Source organism: Stylophora pistillata, chromosome 1 (assembly GCF_964205215.1).
Source record: "Stylophora pistillata chromosome 1, jaStyPist1.2, whole genome shotgun sequence".
NCBI lineage: Eukaryota > Metazoa > Cnidaria > Anthozoa > Scleractinia > Pocilloporidae > Stylophora > Stylophora pistillata.
The window spans coordinates 35,681,532-35,698,454 of record NC_142519.1 but is presented as its reverse complement, the minus strand read 5'-3'; the positions used below and the strand labels follow the sequence as shown (position 1 = coordinate 35,698,454).

The 16,923-nt window shown below is 39.9% G+C and overlaps 1 protein-coding gene across 2 annotated transcripts; it reads left to right on the top strand.

Annotated features, from left to right (window-relative positions):
* Nucleotides 1-29: 29 nt before the first annotated feature.
* Nucleotides 30-16,736, top strand: LOC111326324 (uncharacterized). Of its 2 annotated transcripts, XM_022930295.2 has the most exons (5): nt 30-938; nt 2,442-2,789; nt 3,510-3,836; nt 4,204-4,280; nt 13,426-13,608. In XM_022930295.2, the coding sequence occupies exons 1-5, from the start codon at nt 845-847 to the stop codon at nt 13,459-13,461; spliced, it is 882 nt and encodes a 293-aa protein (XP_022786030.2). In that variant the 5' UTR covers nt 30-844; the 3' UTR covers nt 13,462-13,608. The 2 variants fall into 2 exon arrangements, with proteins under 2 accessions (XP_022786030.2, XP_022786029.1); XM_022930294.2 differs by lacking the exons at nt 30-938; nt 2,442-2,789; nt 3,510-3,836; nt 4,204-4,280 and adding exons at nt 11,666-11,823; nt 14,506-14,853; nt 15,208-16,736 and having other exon boundaries at nt 13,426-13,788.
* The last annotated feature ends 187 nt before the right edge of the window (nt 16,737-16,923 follow it).

Below are 16,923 nucleotides of genomic sequence, written 5' to 3'. Positions count from 1 at the left end.
CAACGGCCAATCCCGAACCTAATCACAATATTTCTTAGTCCATTACCTCAATTTAATGGGGCCTTTTTGATCGCGTTTCACTTTTGCGTTTGTGGGGAGAAGTAAAACGCGTAGATCAGTTTTGTTCTTAATTCTTGTCAACGGACTTCTCTGTTTCTCGGTTCGTGGAGGTGATATTTTCCCGAATCCCACCCCCCCGAAACCGCAGATTTCCGCATCTTGCTCCCTTCTTACTCTAAATTCCCGAATCCTCGAAAAACCTACTTGGACCCTCCTTTTTCTTTGTGTTCATTTGACGACCCAGCACAATAGGAAAGCCCGATTTAATGAAAATGTGCTTCCAGTTATCTTTGATCTCACTTTCATTCGTAAAGCTCCCGGACAAGCGACTCAATCGACGAATTATCCTGAAAACTATGAAAGTTATTCATAGTTTCCGACGATACGGTGCCGTCGTTTTGGTGGTATGGTGTCGAGTCATAAATTACCCTTTCGCTGTCCGTGAATGAAAATCACATTCTGTTCATGAAAATTTTGTACACTGAGAACTTATGTTTGGGATCATTCCAATATGCTTAATGATCGTAAGCCCGTTCTTGACCTTTGAAGTTTAAAGTTAATTGATTCAGCCACATAGGATGACTTTTGCGATGGACGATCAGTCTAAAACAAAGCTCATTACACATCCAACACGATGATGATCAAGTGACTGAGTTGAAAACCATTCAGTCAACCGAAGTGAACCGTCTATTGCGACAGCGCACAAGTGACAATCATAATAACACAAAGCAGTCCGCGATTCGGAAACATCGTCGCTTGCAGCCCCCTCAAGTGATCGGAGACCATGAAGGATTTGCTGATGATTCTGATGAAATGTTTTGATCGAGTTGTAGGAGGAAAAATGATCTTACTCTGCGCCTTAATTTTCAACGAAGCAGGTTGGTTCAATTCAGAAATCAGTTAGACATTTCCTTATCAATATTCTTTCACCTCGAGAGTAGTCTGAACGCATTTGATGGAACGTTGATACACTAAAGCACAAGTTGACTAGATGTCGAATACACTTGTATAAGGTTTTTTAAGGATTCGATGCGTCCGCCTTGGAGATTTAAGACCCATTTAAGTTTCCTTGAGAGCTCAAGGTTTCGATTTAATCTTCGAAAGATAACAAAATCCACCACGATAGTGATCATTTTCATTTGAGAAATGATATATGCTAATTACACCTGCTTGTTTTGAACTGAATCGTAAGTGCGACCAACACGTCATATTTTCATTTTCGATTCCACTTTTCTCTTCCGCGGCAAGCTTAAAAACCGTTATCAACTCAACGCAAACATGGCCAAAAGAAAAAAACAAAAGTCTACTTCATAATGGTGTTTTCAAAGTTAAGCATTCTCATTAGAACATTACAGCAGGAAGGTGGAGTCGAAATTAATGAAGTACGGCATGATGATAATTGAGACTCTTTCAGATGATACAATCAACACTAATGTTTTTATTATTTTTTTCAATTGCTGAACGGCTCTTTACTTTCATAGGTCACGTTTATTTAAGACACTCAACAAGTAACGATTTAAGTTCCACGAAACGCCTAAATGAGGAGGAAAGTTTGTTTATCTACTTATATATATATATATATATATATTTTTTTTTTTTTTATCATGTGCACACACACACACTGCTGGACGTCGTAGTCACAAGCGTCAAGTCTGTTGTTTGTGGGGAACCGAAGAGCTAACCCTAACAAAAGCAGTTTACAAGATTCTCTTGGTTTTCGAAGAGACAAAACTTTTAAAGATATATAATTTCCATTCCGCAATCAATTTTTTTTTTATAAAAAGTAACGGTGTTTGTGATGACTATGTTGAAGGAAGCGTCGGGCAATATTTCATCATGAATTTAGACAGACGATTCAACTGCTAGCTCAAAAATTTATTTAGCAATCACGACTGAGCTCGCTTGTGATATTTTTCAGTTCTGTAATCTCAAAATATTGTCTTAAGAATTACTGGTTGAATGCATACGACTAAACCACTAGTAGGACATAACTTAGCTCGAAACGAGAAGTTGCATTGTCATACATAAATATGAGTAACTTTTAAACCTGACGGTGTATGCTGTGTTTAAGGCCCCTGTTTTCATCATCAGATGCTTTTCTCTCCAAATAACATAACTGACTGACTTAAAACGCGCTATAATCGTGACAAAGTACATGGTTTTCAACCTTTGGTTCTTGTGAGAACGAATGCTAACTTAAGCAGCTTGAACTTTAATTTCTACTGGCCTCTCATATTTGTATATAGAACTTATTTTAACTGTCGGAAGTGGGAACTGAGATATTTATCTTTAATTTCACTTTCGTTCATCATTGCTCACGAACTGGTGCGTTATCACCAGAACTCAATTTCTCATCTCGATTTTCAATGTGTTTATCTTAGCAGGCAGCAATACTCTGGAGAGTAAGAAATATACCTGTCCCACAAAAAATGCAGCGTTTGAGTGTGACGCTGCAAAAAGGGTTCCTGTGGAATCAAAGAGAGGTATATCATACAAGGTAAAAGACGTAAGCGCTGATAAGGAATTAGAAATTTACTGCAGCAGAAACAACTGTACTGTGACGAAGAATGAACTGCATAAAAGAGTTCAAGTCTTGGAGACAAACGCCACGAGAACGACCTTCCAGATGTTGAACTTTAATGAGTCTCTGCGTTTCTACTGCAATGTACACACCGTACCTGAGTACCAGTCCACTGAGTCTCATATCAGCGACATCACAACTGTTGAATGTAAGTTGAATTGTCTTCAGTCGAGAAACGATGATCTCATCTAGAAGCGGGGAAAAAGAGACTTGTCATCTTTACAAAGCCTGGATTTTTACAATATGCCTTGACGTCCTCTCCCCCCTCCCTTGATGGACCGGTCATTGCCCGGGTGAGAGGGGGGCTCGGATGATTTTGGTTTTGTCCTTATAAAATTCACTTGTTCTCCCGATGGGGCTCTCTAGTGTTCTAATTATATTTCCCTCACTAGCAGTCAATTTTCTTTGCCCCCCCCCCCTCTATACTCCGTTAGCGACGATTGATCTTCCTCCCTTCCCTCTGAAAACTACGTGATCTCCCCCGAGATCCCTCGATCTCCTTTCCCTTGCGATAGATACTGACTGGTCCACAATACATTTTCAAGGTTTCTTCGTGATTAGGTCTGCCATTGCTGACACCAACCCGGCATTTACTCCAGGGGAAGGGGGGGGGGAGTAGGGTTGGGGGAAAGGAGTTTCTCTCCATCTGTATGGTAAGACACTAGCTGATGAATAAATGAATACTTCTTCATAGCCGTAAGACCAAAAGATTATTGTGTTTTTGGGAAGTTAATATTACCTTTTGAAAAGTATCCTTCAAATGAGAAATTATACCACAACATAGCTTAATTCAGTTTACGCGCTTTGATAACATCATCTGCATCATTTTATTTTAATAGTTACTAAAAATAATTATATCGACTCTCAGGTATTCGCAGTTGCATTGGTCTGAAGGCTTACTTATCTTGTCAGAGTTTCCAACGATATCTTCGAACTCCAAATGGTTTGGGAGCGTTCTTGAAAAAACTTGGTGGATCAGATATCACTTTCTGTGACGACAAAGGGAATTGCACCTGTATGGAAGAGTGTGGAGAGTACAAAGGCAGATTGCAACCTGGATATAAATCAGTAAACATGAGAAACATCAAGAAGGAAGATGCTGAGGAAGATTTTATGTTTCATTTTGAACACAAAGATCCAGGAAAACAAACGCTCAGAAAATGTATTTTCAAGATCGATCCTGTAGTTTGTCCTGGTAAGACATCTTAGTGAGAAGGTTTTTCGTTTCATTCGTGATAATGCTGTCTTGCGGGTCATGGCTTTGTTATCCTTTAAGGTCAAGCAAAACGTCTTATAACATAGGTTGTTATTTCTTGTTATTTCTTGTTATTTCTTGTGAACAAATCTAACAGCTAGGGCGTGATTCTAAATTTTCGTGCCCGGCACGAGAATTTCCCTTTCTTTGTTATAGATATTTATACCTCAGCATTAGATTTTAAAGAAAATGCGGTCTGTTTCCTATAAACGCTGGGCGTAGTGAGTTAGTTTCATGAATTCCTAACCCTAACCCCGGCATGTTGATGAGGAGCTTGTTTAACCAATTTAACATTTTTATGCCACAGGCCCACCAACCGATGCAGGCAACGGGACAAAACAGCCACCTACCATCCAGCGTAACGTCACAACAGGAACCCTAAAAGTAATTAAAACACTTTTATTTCTGTGCTCAGTGTTGGCAATTTTTACTTTCCTTACATAGTGCGTGTGGACGGTGAATTCATTGCAAAAGTTTCACATTGACTCAATCAACTGTCGAACAGATCTGATGAAAGGTTCCTTCCTTCTAAGATATAAAGTGTGACTGAGAAACACCTACTACAAATGAAATAGTCGATAGTGACTGGATAAAGTGGAACTGCCGTCCCCAACAAGTATTTCATGTTGTTTCGTGCCACGAAGTTCTACGAATATAAATCTTATGTGGCTTGTTCGCTCACGAAACATTAGTGACGTAGCCAGCCAAATAAATAAATTTTGTAGAGCGTCATGTTTTTCTCTTCAAAGTATGAGCTGTTCTGTATAGATTTCAGTTAACTTTTTAGCAGTAAAGTGTTGTTTGTCAATAGTCAAATAGTATTATAATATTTTTCTTTACTTCAAGCAACCAACATCAAAGTCAACGTCATGTAGCAGAACATAGAACTAAGTCACCATTTTATAGAATGATAAATCCTTGTCCAAATTTGCATAAAATATTGCGGTTCTTACTTGATGTAGAAATACAGTTGACGTAAAACAATAGAGAAAAAAAAAAAGAAAAGAGCGAGCGAAACAAAGGATTTGATGTGTTCTGTGTCTTCTACACCAAGAAAGAGCCCAGTCTGTCCGGAGATACTCTTTCTTGACCTACCGAAGTTTGAGATAAACAGACTCCCGACACTGCGATCAAGATATTCCTTCCTCAGATATATATGCCTCCGCGACTTAGTGGACAAAAGAGTATTACGCTTCATAAACGAGGGTCACCACGATGTCATTCATCTCATTCAAATAACTCTGTGATTATATTCTAGAGCTGATGCAATATCGAATACATCGCGATTTGGTAGGGTCTCGCTTGTGCCGTAAACTATTTCCTGCGGAAAATCCCTTCGAAAGGAAAGGAATAATGCTGTCATGTGTAGAAGTAATGCTGACAAACAAATTAAGTGGTATATTGCTTCTCAAAAAATATTTAAGGTAGTGATTGATACAACAAAGCATGTAGATCTCTCATGAAACTAAAAGAGATACAAAAAAGAAACCTTCCACAATATTGCTAAATGTTAGTTTATTCAAACAACAAAGCAGGTGTATTGTGACTCATGAAACTGAAAGAGAAGCAGTCTATGAGCTATAATCAAAGCTTTGTTTGAGAAACTTTCGACGAAGCTTTTAAAGTGAACATTCAGGCTCGCCATTGCGATCTTTAAAAAGGAGCATTTTCCGCCGGCGAGGGAATAGGATTATAAAGAAAACAAACTCTTCGTACCCTATTTGAAAAAGAAAAAAAAAGGTCTATTCTGCAAACAAAGCAGATTCTATGGCTCTCTTCGCCAAAGAAGTCCAAATTGATCAAAGCTAATCATTTCTTTAGCCGCAATTAGTTGACACGGGAGAAAAATCGGGTCACTCTAATAAAGGTGACTAGAATGTTCGAATTATTCGAGGGGGACGGGGGGGAGGGAGGAGAGTTAGTCAATCGAAAGTGAAGGGAAAAAGCCCTCTTCGATCCGTTGTCCCAAACTTTCAATAAAAATGCATCTCATACTTGACAAAAGCTATTTGAAGCTTACAACCGATCTTTTCTTAACATTGAAAGAGCACCACAAGTCTAGAAGATGCACAGATTGCGCCAAACGCTATACCACAGAAGGCATTCGCACTTCAAGTATTGTTTGTCTTTTCTTATGGTAGGTTTCATATTTTTCTTTTTTATTTAATTCTTGGTTGGTGAGGTGTCGTATCTGCATACAGAGGGCTGCTTTTTGAGTTGTAAACGTTGTGAGCCCCTACTTAACCGGAAAGGAAACTTCTCCTTTCTAAGTCTGTGATTGAAATATTCTTTCATGGCGATAACAAGCTAGATCTTATCAGCCATAACACTTACCTTGCCTGATCGAAAATAAATTCCCTGTCATTTACAGAGGAATTATATCTGTCAGCGGTGTTATCAGAGTCACTGAATTCTTTGGTAACAATATCAGCGTAGTGATTCTCAAAATATAGATGATATAAAGATGTGTATAATTATGATCTGCTGGCGTAAATAAAATAATTGCGGAGCATTGGAGATTATTGAACAAACCTTTAGCCATGGCTGTTGACGTTGTTGGGCAACGATCTTTTAACCAAGTTCGCACGTTTTTATCTCTTTTTGGAGTATGCAGCATGTTCGTTTCATTTCCTTCGTTTGGAGGTATGTCAATAAGTGATTGTTACATTTTTAACATGATCTTCCCCGCCGACTCTCTAACCGCAAAATTTACCGGCCGTTATGAATATGTTAAGTTTAAATCAGCAATTCACAAAGTGCAAAATATCTTCCACAGAGGAAAGGTTGGTTTAAAATGATTTATTAATGTAGTTATAATTTGTCTAGAATTTTTAATCTCTTGCTCTGTAAATCTTTTTATTTTATAATATACGTATTAAACACTGCCCGCCTCGACTAGCCTTTGCTAACTGAGGGCAGTGCATATTTTTCGTAATATTGTAATATATCATTAAACTTTCATTAAACTTTCATCATCGCAATTGCAGATTTTTACGTTCCCTAGGGGGTTTAACATTTTTCGAGTTCTACTTAACAGAGATACGTGACTGTTTTCATTTTTCTCTGCATGAAATTTCGCCTCAATAACATATAAAATCCTGATGGTTAGCCCTGGACATTAGGATATCGATTTCGTTTCCGACTCAAAATTGAAAGTCGATCAATTGCCCACAATATTTGCTCACTAAGATTTTACTTAACGGAGCTAGAGTGTAGGATGACGCGAGCCGTATACTTTTAGCCTGCGTAGCGGCCCTAGAGGGAGGGGGAAGGGGGGTGGGGAGCCGAGCGGAGCGAGGATTGGGGAGAGGAAAGGAAGGGCCTGTTATGAGAGGCCCGAATTCCACATAACTCCCCCTGATTAATCATGCATACCGTGTTTCGAATGTCAATCAACAACTGTCAAAACTATCCAATCACGACGCGCCATTTTAAGACGTACGCCAGTGAAGAAGGGAAAATACTAAAAATAGCAGAGCACTGACCCATGCAAACTGTCAAAACACTGCTGCACGTGGATTAAAATGTCGGACGACAAGGAAAATTTCAAAGAAAAACCCAAGAGGGTAGAAAGCCTAATATAGATATTCCGTCAATTTGCCGCTTTTGTGGAGATAACTTAAGAATCTAGTTAGGAACTGGGTTCGAAAGCTTTATTTAAAATATTTAAAGCAAGTCTGAGAGGAGAATTCCAATATGTTATCGCGGACCGCCTTCGAGGTCTTGGCTTTTACTTCGCAAAACAGCCAAATCTTTCCCAAACTGTTTGCCTTACCTGTGCTCGACAAGTGAACACTTTTTACGTGTTATATGAACTCTTGGAAAGGGCTTCATGTCCATCTTCGGTTGAGAAGTCGAGCGAATGAAGTTGGACAAAATCTTGTAAACATGAGCACAGATGACTGATGCAGCTCGAACGCAAGAATTTATTTTCAATAAACGGGTGGCGTTACTAGTATGAACCTTCCAAACGGATGATACAAGTCGTTCGACGGAAAATAGTCCAAGTCGTTCGAACGGACTGATGTTTTTCAACAAACGGATGACCAAGCTGCTCGAACGGGTTAATGTTTTCAACGAGCGGATCGATGACCGCTTCCCGGTTAGCTCAATGGATGATGTGGACTGGACTGCTGTGCGGGAGGTCGAGGGTTCGAGCCCCGGCCAGACCATCGCTCAAGGTCTTAAAATAATTGAGAAAAATATGTTGCCTTTCCATAACATCAAGAAACGGTTTAGATATTTTATTCTTCTCGGATAGGGACGAATAAATGGAAGTCCCGTCTCCTGCAGGGTTAGGGGTAGGAGACGTTAATTTCCCACGAACGAGATTACTGTGCGATGGATGTCCTCCCCTGGGGTGGGATGGGTGGGTTGTTGTCTTGCGTTTCATACATGAGCCTCTGGCACGGGAAATATGGATAACCATGCCCCACGTAAAGACATTAAACTTTGATTACTATTACTGTTACTATTACTATTACCAAGCCGTTCGAACGGGCTGGTGATTTCGACGAACGGATGACCGAAGCCGTTCAAACGGATGCAAATTTTTTTTATAAACCAAGAGATTCAAGTTCGAGTATTTGATCTTGTATGATGCTTGTAAGTGGAGTTATAACCAACACAACGGGCCGTTTATCGTCTTTGGCCCCGAAGCGTGCAAGCAACACTAGAGCTTGGAAAATTAAACTTTTTCCGGCCAGACCCAGTCGCAAAAATACCTACAAGATCCTTCTTTTTGACGTGGAGCTCTTCCAAAGCTTGGCGCTGTTCGTTTTTCAGATTGATTCTGCGTTGTTCTAGGATGTTTTTCAACGTATTCTCATCAAAGTTAGCCTGCGAGTACATCCTTGCGTTCAAGAAGGGATTCCACTGCAAGTTTTTGTTCATTTTTAAGTTGAACCGGCCATTCAGTTTGCTTGTACAAACTTCAGAAATTACGGTATCGGTTCGATTGACAGGCGATTGACCAATGGGAATTTTACGTTCACGAGATGAATGTAGTTATGCGGAATACGGGCCTCTCATAGCAGGCCCTTCCTTTCCTCTCCCCAAGCCTCTCTCCGCTCGGCTCCCCACCCCCTTCCCCCCTCCCTCTAGGGCCGCTACGCAGGCTTTGAAAGAGGACGATATCCCGGGCAAGAAACGAACTCATGAAACTGATGGAACTAAACAAAACATACTCTACTGTCGATAGCCTTTGTTTTTGAATAACGTTTTTTGACTTCTTAAAAGTTGAGTACTGTTATTTATGGAGTCAAATATGTGACAAAATTCATCTAACAAAATGTGTCAAATCTGTTGCTCAAACTTGGTATTCAAAATGTCGAAGTAATCAAATCGATGGTCATCTCCGTCAAACAAACTGTCAAATCCGTTAATCGAAGTTCCAAAGTAATCAAATGCAAACTCAATGTCATCAAACGTATGCGGACTCTCGGAAGCAGGAACCCATCCTACGAAAACCCATCCTACGAAAACCCATTGAACGAAAACCCATCGTACGAAAACCCATCGTACAAAATCCCATCGTACGAAAACCCATTGAACCAAAACCCATTGAAGAAAAATTCATTACATGATACGAAATTTGAGCTAGCGTGTTTGGGCTGGGTGTTACGAAAACGAAGACCCTCGAAAACGAAGACCTAAGACCTAAGACCTAAGACCCGGTCTTCGTTTTCGTAGTACGAAAACGAAGACCCTGCATTAGCCAAAAGAATTACTTACTTTTTAACGAGAATTTTCCAGCAGAGAAAGCTTAACGACCGTCAGAATCTATTTTAGCTACGAAATACAGTAGAAATCAGGATTATTTATTGACAGAACCCAAGAGTCATTTTTCCTGTACAGAACGCGTTCTCTCAGTTATTCTGTCACGAAATGCTAACTATAAATCAAAGGCGGCTGGCGTTGGAATTCTGCCTGCTGTTCCAGATTAACAATATGTGTGGTAAGTTTACCCGAGGAAACCCTCGAGAATATCAACACCAAATTGGCTCGCTAGCGAAACAGAACACTGACAGGACGGGCAGTATAATATTACGGGCAGTATAATAATACGGGCAGTATAATAATGGGAAGAAACGCGTGAAGTGTAACGTATTATATTACTAAGCGTTGTTACTGTTTAATGTGCGTTTAACTTGTAATTTATACGGTTTTCTGTTTACAGGGTCTTCATTTTCATTTAATCACTTTCACCAGAGTATGGTGAGGGTCGCACAACGGAGCGAGGCTCCAAATTAAGTGCGCCCAATATCCCACCTATCCCACCCCAGGGGAGGACATCCATCACACAGTAATCTCGTGTGTGGGAAATTAACGTCTCCTACCCCGCCAACCCTGCAGGAGACGGGACAGTAGAAATCAACCAGAAATCTAACCATTTCTTGATGCTATAGAAAGGCAGCAAATTCTTCTCAATTATTTTAAGACCCTGAGTGTTGGTCCGGCTGGGGCTCGAACCCTCGACCTCCCGCACAACAGTCCAGCGCTCTATCCATTGAGCTAACCGGGAGGCGGTAGTACGAAAGCCGGGTGTTAGGTTTTACGTCTTCGTTTTCGAGGGTCTTCGTTTTCGTAACACCCAGCCCAAACACGCTAGCTCAAATTTCGTATTATGTAATGTATTTTCTTCAATGGGTTTTGGTTCAATGGGTTTTCGTACGATGGGATTTTGTACGATGGGTTTTCGTACAATGGGTTTTCGTTCAATGGGTTTTCGTAGGATGGGTTTTCGTAGGATGGGTTCCTGCTTCCGAGAGTCCGCATACGTTTGATGACATTGAGTTTGCATTTGATTACTTTGGAACTTCGATTAACGGATTTGACAGTTTGTTTGACGGAGATGACTATCGATTTGATTACTTCGACATTTTGAATACCAAGTTTAAGTAACAGATTTGACACATTTTGTTAGATGAATTTTGTCACATATTTGACTCCATAGTTATTGATAGCCATTCATCTTTGGTAATGTTTTGTTTGGTATTAATTAAAAGGAGGGGGGCATTGGGGTCTATTAGAAACCGAAAAACCGTGGTTAAATCGTCCAAAACCGCAATGCAAAACTGCGAAAAAAACTCGATCAACACCGAAAACCGCATGCAAAACCGTCAAAACCGATACTTTTTCACATCTCAGTTATCAAAACCCTAATCGATTCGGTACAGTGGTGAAGAGTGTAGCATACAAAGGTTTCGTCACTATTCGAGATCCGTGGAGAGGCATAATATAATTGCCGCTCAGATCGAAGAGAAACCAGAACCCACAAAGGAAAGACAGAAAACCAAGTCGTATTCCAGATCCAAAAACCCGCTCGTATTTTTGACGAGAACCGAAAACCAAATGCGAAAAATCGAAAAATCCGCAAACCGCAATGAACACCAAGAACCTGATCGAAAATAAATTCTTTGTCATTTACAGAGGAATTCTTTCTGTCAGCGAATTTATCAGAGTCACTAAATTCTTTGGCTTATGTTTCCCGTTTCGAATTCTCCTCAGTTGCTGAAATGCGTATTGGCAGAGCACCCTCAAATTCTTTGCTCAGAAATGTTTTGATTTATTATCAGAAGGGGGACTGTACTTGTACTTCTTTCTTTTAATTGTAAATCGATCATCGTGTAAAAAACGCACCTACCAAACTTACGTTCATCAGTGGGGTGATTCCCTGTTTGTTTACAAACAATTTCACAGCATATAGTAATGACAGTCGGTCTCAAAATATAGCGGATGATGTAATGATGTCTATAAATATGCTCTGCTAACGTAACTAAAACCATTGCGAAGCATCGAAGGTTATTGAACAAACATTTAGCCATGGCTGTTGACGTTGTTGGGCAACGATCTTTTAACCGTGTTTGCACGTTTTTATCTCTTTTTGGAGTATGCAGCATGTTCGTTTCATTTCCTTCGTTTGGAGGTATGTCAAGAAGTGATTTGTTCATTTTTAACATGATCTTCCCCGCCGACTCCCTTACCGTAAAAGTTAGCGGCCGTTATGAATATGTTAAGGTTAAAAAAGCAATTCAAAAAGTGCAAAATATCTTCGACAGAGGAAAGGTTGGTTTAAAATGATTTACTCTAATGCAGAATTATCGCAATTGCAGATTTTTACGTTCCCTAGAGGGTTTAACATTTTTCGAGTTCTACTTAACAGAGATACGTGAATGAAATTTCATACTACCAAATTCGCTTCAATAACATTGTACCAAACACATAAATCCTGATGGTTAGCCCTGTACAACAGGATATCGATTTCGTTTCCAACTCAAAAGTGAAAGTATTTGCTCACAATCAGTGAGCTTGAATGTATGACGACGCGAACCGTAACCGTATCCTTTGTAAGATAAAGAGATCCCGGGCAATTGCAAGAAATGAGTTTAGGAAACTAATGGAGCTAAAGAAAAGATACTCTACTACGTGTGGCCTTTTTTCGAATAACTTTTTAAATACGTCTTAAAAGTAGAATCATTGATAGCCATTCATCATTAATTAGTCATTTTCTATTTTGGTATTTAAATAAGGTGGGAAAAACCCCTCCAACAACCACCTGGGATCAGATTGGCAGAGACATCTGATCTGTATCATTCTGAGCACTGTATGCATTTCAATTGAGTCTGCCTTTTACAAGTAGATGCATTTCTGAAACACTTTTAGTGACCTAGAGTTTGGAATTTGAATTTAAAAGGTAATTTACGTTCACAGCTGCATGCTTTTTTTGTCCATATACCATGGCTATGTGAAATCAAAAGCCTTGAACACTTCAATAACCTCCCCTAGCTTCTTCAATCAACCCTCGGTTTGTATCTTCTCGAGTTTGATATTTGATAATAAGCTCCCCAGTCTTACAAACTTTCCCCTTCCTAATCAAAATCTATCAATTGAAGTTGAAGTTCGGTTTGGCTTGATTGTGTTGCATTACAAAATGTCCGCATACAGCTGTTTCTGAAAACCCCCATTCGTTTTCGTTTTCAATATCGTGAGGATTCATCCACAGAGATTTATATCGTATACGTCAAACGTAAACTTTAGGCAACTATGCCAAAGGAAAATGATAACTGACGTTTTGGCCGTCATCAATTTTCCTTAGAAAGCCCTCCCCTGCCTAAATAGGCTTTGTCTTCACTTCAATATGCCCCCCCCCCCCCAGGTCGGCCGGCAGCTCTGATGAGTGAAAACTCCTTTCCTTCTGAGTTAATTCTTTTCTCTAAATAAATAAGAACTGGTAAACTTGTGGCCCTCCCCTAAGATATAAACTAAATTATAAATATCAAAAAGGTAAAAGCAGTCAAAAATGGTATAAAAAACAGTAAATGTAATATCGGGAACCTATAGTAAATGTAATATTGGGAACAGTCACCGCTAGCAGAGTCGTAGAAAATTGACCGTCAATGAAGGGAATCAGGTAAATTTTATTGTGACACAACCAAATTATCCGATCCCTCCTCTCCCCCTCCTCAGTGGTGGAACCATACCTATCACCCAAGATAAACAATGCCTTTTTTGTTCCCCTTTTTTTTAGGTGCCGTGGGTACCGACATTCGAAGAGAATGCATAAACGACGAGATCGCACTCAGAAATCCTCATCTTGCTGATGTTATCCGACAAAACGCCTACGAAGAGCTGACCTGGACAGCTAGGGACCCACAGCAGCGAGCTCAGTACGAACAAAAGCTCTCGTATTGTAACAAAGATTTTAAATGCTACAAGTATAACATCACTGGTGATTATCAGCAGAGAATTGAGACAACAACTGTCGCGCAGGGTGTACTTTACATTAAACAGAAGAAATTCAACGATAAACTTACTTACACATGCCGCGTTATACAGAAAGGAAACAAGGCTCCGCGTGATTACGCGATTACAGTCACATCTTCAGCAAATTGTGAGTTATTCAACGCACAATGTGAATCATCTATTTCTAAATGTTGCAAAACATAGTTAGATATCAGCCTTGCATCTTGCAGTTGCGGTAATTTAACTCGGTTTTGAAGCGCTTTTATTTTATATCGCTCCCACGAAGCCCCTCTCGCGGCAAAGAGCCCCATTCCTTGTATAGCAAGCGTTAATAAAATCCGCTTTAGCTTAGGGCGAAGCTGACATGTTTCAATAGGACGGGGGGTGGTGTGCGGGTCACAGTTACGAATTCCTGCGCAGCAGGGTGCTAAACGGGAATTGGCTTGCACCTTTGAATCGGCGAGCTTGTGTTTTGGCAAGGGGATAGACTAGGAGTACGGTAACAGAGTTATACCATGTAGATGAGGCGTTTTCGTGAACCGTAATTAGAAGATTCATAAGGGGATTCTCTTGTAAGATTTGTAGGTTATCGCGTACTCTTGGCTTAACTAAAACATAACTCACAGAGGGTATGGGGAAGTCACGAACTCACCAGGACCCCCATGCCACACCCCCTCTGGTAGTGCGTCTTTGAGAAGTATCCTTCATATCGAACAATTTATCGAGATAAGTTTAGAAGATGGCCCCTACTGCAGAAAGTGATTTGCTTTTCTTTTCAAATTATTCCGCCACAATGTAGACGGGAAGGGCTCACGTTGAGAATTTACAGTATTATGAGCTTATCTCTCTATAATTTCTCTTTAAGGCTTGTCCTCAACTGTTGGGGAAAGCATCGACCTTAGCCGTGTGATTCATGGGAAATTTTCAAAGAAAGGCGTGGAAGACATAACATGGTACAGGATCCTTCAAGGCGGTAGAAAGGAAAAAATTGTGCACTGCAGTCCATCTAGAGCCTCGTGCGTGTTAATCAGTTGCGTAAGATCTTGCCCGGAATATTTAACAAGGCTGAAGACAGATGGATTGTCAGTCATCCTGACGAATGTTACACCTAATGACCGTGGTTTAGAATTCCAATGCGAGTTATATCCTGGAATCCATGGGCCGCATCGAGCTTACAGCATTAAGATCAGAGAGGTTGCGGAACCTCAAGAAGGTTAGTGCAGAAGACGCACGCGATTTCGGGTTTAGTCGTAGGGAAGGGGGGGGGGGGGACACACACTTGACATTTGGGAACAGGCTAGGTGCGTGTGCATGCGCGTGTCTCTTCTCCACAAGTGTTTCAGTCCTATTGGGGGACATGTTCCCGCTACTTTCTTCTATTCCCTTTGTGTCAATTGTGAGTGCTGTAATTACGTAATGATGAAATCTGGGAGGTAATTAAAAAGTTTTATGAATTCTAATATCTGTATGAAAGTGAAATATTGAATAAGAAGAAAATATACGACCATTGTCTAAAATCACAGCACAATGGAAATGTTGAGCTTGATTTTCTACTTTTTTACCACAGGAACAACAATCAGAACCCCAGAAGAAATCACAGGAGGGTCTTTACAGGACGATGCAAGCAAAGGGACAAAACAGCCACCTACCATCCCGGATAACGTCGCACCAGAGAACTTAAAAGTGACTAGAACACTTCTATTTCTGTGCTTGATATCGAAAATTTTTACTTTTCCTGGATAGTACATGTATGGAGGAGTGAATTTACTGCAACATTCCACTTCGACTCAGTCGATTGTTGGACAGATCTGATAAAAGGTTTCATCTTGCAAAGACACAAGGTGTTGTCGAGGAATACCCACCACAGATCGAAGGGTCCACAAACCAGCCTTTCCATCACCCGGGAAATTGAGTTCTTTTGATGACAAAGATGTTATTACATAATAGAACTGCTGTCCCAATAAGTATTTAATTTTGTTGCGTGCCACGATTCAGCTACAAACACAAACCTCGCGCAGCTTCTTCGCTTACGAACTATTACTTGCATGTAGCCGGCCATATAAAGACGAATTTTGGATATTCAGTGTCTAAAACTGCTTGCCAGAAGAGCACTTTATTCTTCTTTTTGAAGCATAAAGCTAAAACTTAAAATATGTTAACCTGTGATCAGGTTTTGCATAATGATGATGTAAAATATTTCTTTATGGATTAGAACTTTTGGGATCTGCCTTTCAGCCTTTCAAGGCAGGCATTTGGATCAAGTTGACACCTTTCTCAGACCAGCCATGGCCTCGGTTATACAAATAGGATCGTTTCTATGTCTGATGTAACAATGAACAGGAACAGTGCTCTGTTTGATAGAATAATCGAGGACACTGGTAATGCATTTATAGGTGGCTTCCAACTAAACATAATAGCAGCATCTCGTAGATAGGGGCCATGACTTCATACTAATTAGGATTAAAAGCGAACAGTTTTAACGAGCTTTTATAAATATTTGTCTTACCTTTATTTCTTAAAATTGTTTTTTTTTTCTCTCTGTAATTGTCTTAACCGCATGACTGGCTTTTAGTTTTTAGTCTATATTACTGATAAAATATCACAAACGGGAATCATTACGCTCAAAGACATAACGATTTTAATTTGGTTTCCTTTGTTGGTCTCGTTAGTCCAGCATTTGAGATAACTTACTTCGGAAGAAAATCCCTTCGAATCGAAAGGTAGAAGTAATGTTGGCAAACAAGTTAAGCGGTACAGATGCTTATGAATAAATACAATTATTTATCAAGCTGTAACAGTTCATTGAAACAACAGAACATGTTTATCGTGACTCACCGAAAGTGGCCTGCAATCCAAATGCTTTTGTAAAAATATTTACTCTTGCTTAATATTAGTTTATTAAAACAACAAAGCATGTATAGTATGACTTGTGAAACTGAAAGAGAAACCGAGAGGCTGCAATCGAAGCTTTATTTGAAAAAATTGTTGAGTAAACAGTTCCAGCCATTGCGATCTTAAGGATGGAACGTACGTATTTTGAACGAGCTCTATGAGCTCCTTGACGCTACGAGGGTAAATAAAGTATTGATTGATTGATTGATTGAATACCTTCGAGACTATGGGATTATCATGAAACAAAATCTGTATGTGACCCCAATTTACAAAAAAGGCTCTATTCAGAGAATAAAGAATAGCAGAATCCATGGCTCTCTTGCCTAAACCGGCGAGTCCAAATTTATTTTACCTCTTGATGTTTTAAATGCAATTAGCTATAAGGTTAGCT

Excerpts from the sequence above, each read along its gene's own strand:
- LOC111326324 (XM_022930294.2), top strand. The coding sequence starts at position 11,721 with ATGGCTGTTGACGTTGTTGGGCAACGATCTTTTAACCGTGTTTGCACG. Across the intron at positions 11,824-13,425 it reads TTCATTTCCTTCGTTTGGAG|GTGCCGTGGGTACCGACATT; the intron begins GTATGTCAAGAA and ends CCTTTTTTTTAG. Across the intron at positions 14,854-15,207 it reads GGTTGCGGAACCTCAAGAAG|GAACAACAATCAGAACCCCA; the intron begins GTTAGTGCAGAA and ends TTTTTACCACAG.